The following is a 2609-nucleotide window of genomic DNA, read 5'->3' on the forward strand; positions in this document are numbered from 1 at the left end:
TTGCTTTTTATGATCTAGTATAAAAAAAAAACAAAAAAGAGGATCAAAATACTCTCTTTAAAAAACATACAAAAAAGAAATTAAAAATGCTTATAAAAGCTACAATTCCTCACGCGTTTGCTTTATATATATACAAAACTTGCCTCCCCCTTAAATGAATCAATCACCCTCTAGGACAAACATCGTTGTAAATCTCACGCATCCTGTAGCATCTGGCCCCCTGCCCTCCCCCACCCCCCTGAAAACCTCCCCCCACCCCTGAGAAAACCCCTTTGCGTGTGCTCTAACCTCCTCGACGCCTCCTACAGCCACTCCACCCGTCTCCTGGCCGCCACCACCCTGAGGAACGTCCTCGGCACACGCAACCTGGCTGAGATCCTGAGCGAGAGGGAGTCCATCTCCGCCACAATGCAGAGCTCCCTGGACGACGCCACAGACCCCTGGGGCGTCAAGGTGGAGAGAGTGGAAATGTAAGTGAGTCGGACGAGCTCGGGGAAGGTGTAGGTAGGTCGTGCAGCGAGTGGAGGTCGTAAGTGAGACGTAGAGCCACGTGGGGCGTGTGAATTCCTCGTGCCGCAAGTGGAGTATGTGGGCTGGATCATGTAGCAAGTGGATTTTGTAACATGTTATGACAGCGGTTGTCAAGGGTGTGCAAGTGAGTCTCACAAGTACAGTATATTATGAAATGCTGCAGGATTTGGTAAGTAGGTTTTGCAGCTGATGGATTTTGTAAGTAGGTGTTGCAGCTGATGGATTTTGTAAGTAGGTTTTGCAGCAGCAGATGGATTTTGTATATAGGTATTACAGCAGATGGATTTTGTTAGTATTTCATCCAGGCACGTGAAGCATATAGGTAAGTCACACACCTTGTGGATTTCCATAAGAAAGTCATACAAGCAAGTGAAGTAAGTAAGTGAGCCATGCAACAGTTGGACTCTGTGAGTAGTTGTAAGTGGGCCAAGGCAGCTGTCCGATTAGTTCTTAAGGGTGGAAGCAAAATTGAGGCTTCTCCAGACCCACTCCCACCCGCGCGACGCCGAGGAGAAAGACTCCACAACACGATACCACTTTAGAGGTCCAGACACAAAGCTAGTTACAAGGAGAAGGTAGAATTCTCAGTAAAATTATAAGCTGCAAAAACATGTAAACTTTTGAAGAGAAATACATGGATGGATCATTTCACGTCAGCAAAGTCTTTTTTTTTTTCTTGTAATGTTTTGTATAGAATAATATCCCTTTGAAATTACCTTACCACAAGATTATTACTCAGTCATTTATGTTGTTAAAAATTCTGATTTGATGTATCATGGAATATTCTTATATGTATCTTCATTGACATCACTTGGACTCATATATTATCAAATATTATTCATTGCCATGTCCCAAGTATCTTAAATATGTGTTATAGTAATATTAGTATATGTGATACATCTATATACATACATATATATTCATGCATATATATACATATATAATGTGTGTATACATATGTTTATACATTCATATGTATATATATTGTAAGGTTTACTCTATAAAAAATCCGTTTTGAATAACAGTTCATCTTGAATTTCATACTTAAAATGAGCAAAATCATTTTCCTTCAATTCCTTGTGTCTGCACTACACACGCTCCCAAGCCCTACGTTATGTCTCCTCCTTTTCTTTTGTGCCAAACTCTCTCCTCCTCCGCCGCGCACTCACCCCCCTGCCTCCTTGCCCTGCTTCCACATGCCCCCCCCCCCATGGCGAGCGTTGCCCGCCGCCCCTTATCCCTGAGTCATGTCGCCTCCGCCTTGCAGCAAGGACGTCCGCCTCCCGGTGCAGCTGCAGCGCGCCATGGCAGCCGAGGCCGAGGCCGCCCGAGAAGCCCGCGCCAAGGTGATCGCCGCCGAGGGAGAGCAGCGCGCCTCCAGGGCCCTCAAGGAGGCCGCCGAGGTCATCAACGAGTCGCCGGCCGCCCTCCAGGTACACCCTCGTCCCTCACTTCCCTCCCCCCCACCCCACACCTCCAGACCTCCCCCAGACCCGGGTCAGCTCCCCCAGTGTAGCGCCACGAGTCCTGTGTCCGTGTGTCCCCGGGCGCCTGAGCTCTCACACTGGCGGTGGCACCTGACGCGGAACACACACGATAGGCACCACCGCTTCCCCTAGGACTTGCCGCCACACTTTTACTAGCTCTAAACAAGTCTGTATATATAGCTATAGGAGAGATAGATATATTTTTTTAGGGAATGAATAAATATATCTTTCTTCAAAGTTTTTTTTTCTAGAGGCATGAATGTTTAGTTATTTTTATATTTGAATATATACAACTTGTTAGCCTTGGTCAAAGTTACTACTGTGATAATGTAGCGTCCCTGGTGGCACCATGCCTTTTGCTACCTGACTTCTTGCCATCATCAATCGAGGCAAACAGATAGATCACATGGCAGCACAATTACACCGCTGAAGTGCCTCCCCACCCCCCTCCCCTCCAAAAAAAGAAAATCACAGGTGCCATCCAGGTGTGAGCGGCCGAGCACCTGCCTGTCCGCGTCCTTCACAAGTGTCGTCCCTTGAATCTTGAGATGTCAGTGACTGAACTGTTCTCTCTCAAGTGTCGTCTTATCT

At 46.7% G+C, this 2609-nt stretch overlaps 1 protein-coding gene across 5 annotated transcripts in view; it reads left to right on the forward strand.

Annotated features, from left to right (window-relative positions):
- The window catches only part of LOC119594729 (band 7 protein AGAP004871-like), a 111688-nt gene that overhangs the window by 83117 nt on the left and 25962 nt on the right, over positions 1-2609 (forward strand). For all 5 annotated transcript variants that reach the window (XM_037943848.1, XM_037943839.1, XM_037943831.1 and 2 more), the window contains exons 5-6: positions 309-470; positions 1799-1964. In XM_037943848.1, the coding sequence (XP_037799776.1) occupies positions 309-470; positions 1799-1964 (328 nt within the window). The remainder of the gene's footprint in view (positions 1-308; positions 471-1798; positions 1965-2609) is intronic.

The sequence above is a fragment of the Penaeus monodon genome, chromosome 3 (assembly GCF_015228065.2).
Source record: "Penaeus monodon isolate SGIC_2016 chromosome 3, NSTDA_Pmon_1, whole genome shotgun sequence".
NCBI classification, from domain to species: Eukaryota; Metazoa; Arthropoda; class Malacostraca; order Decapoda; family Penaeidae; genus Penaeus; species Penaeus monodon.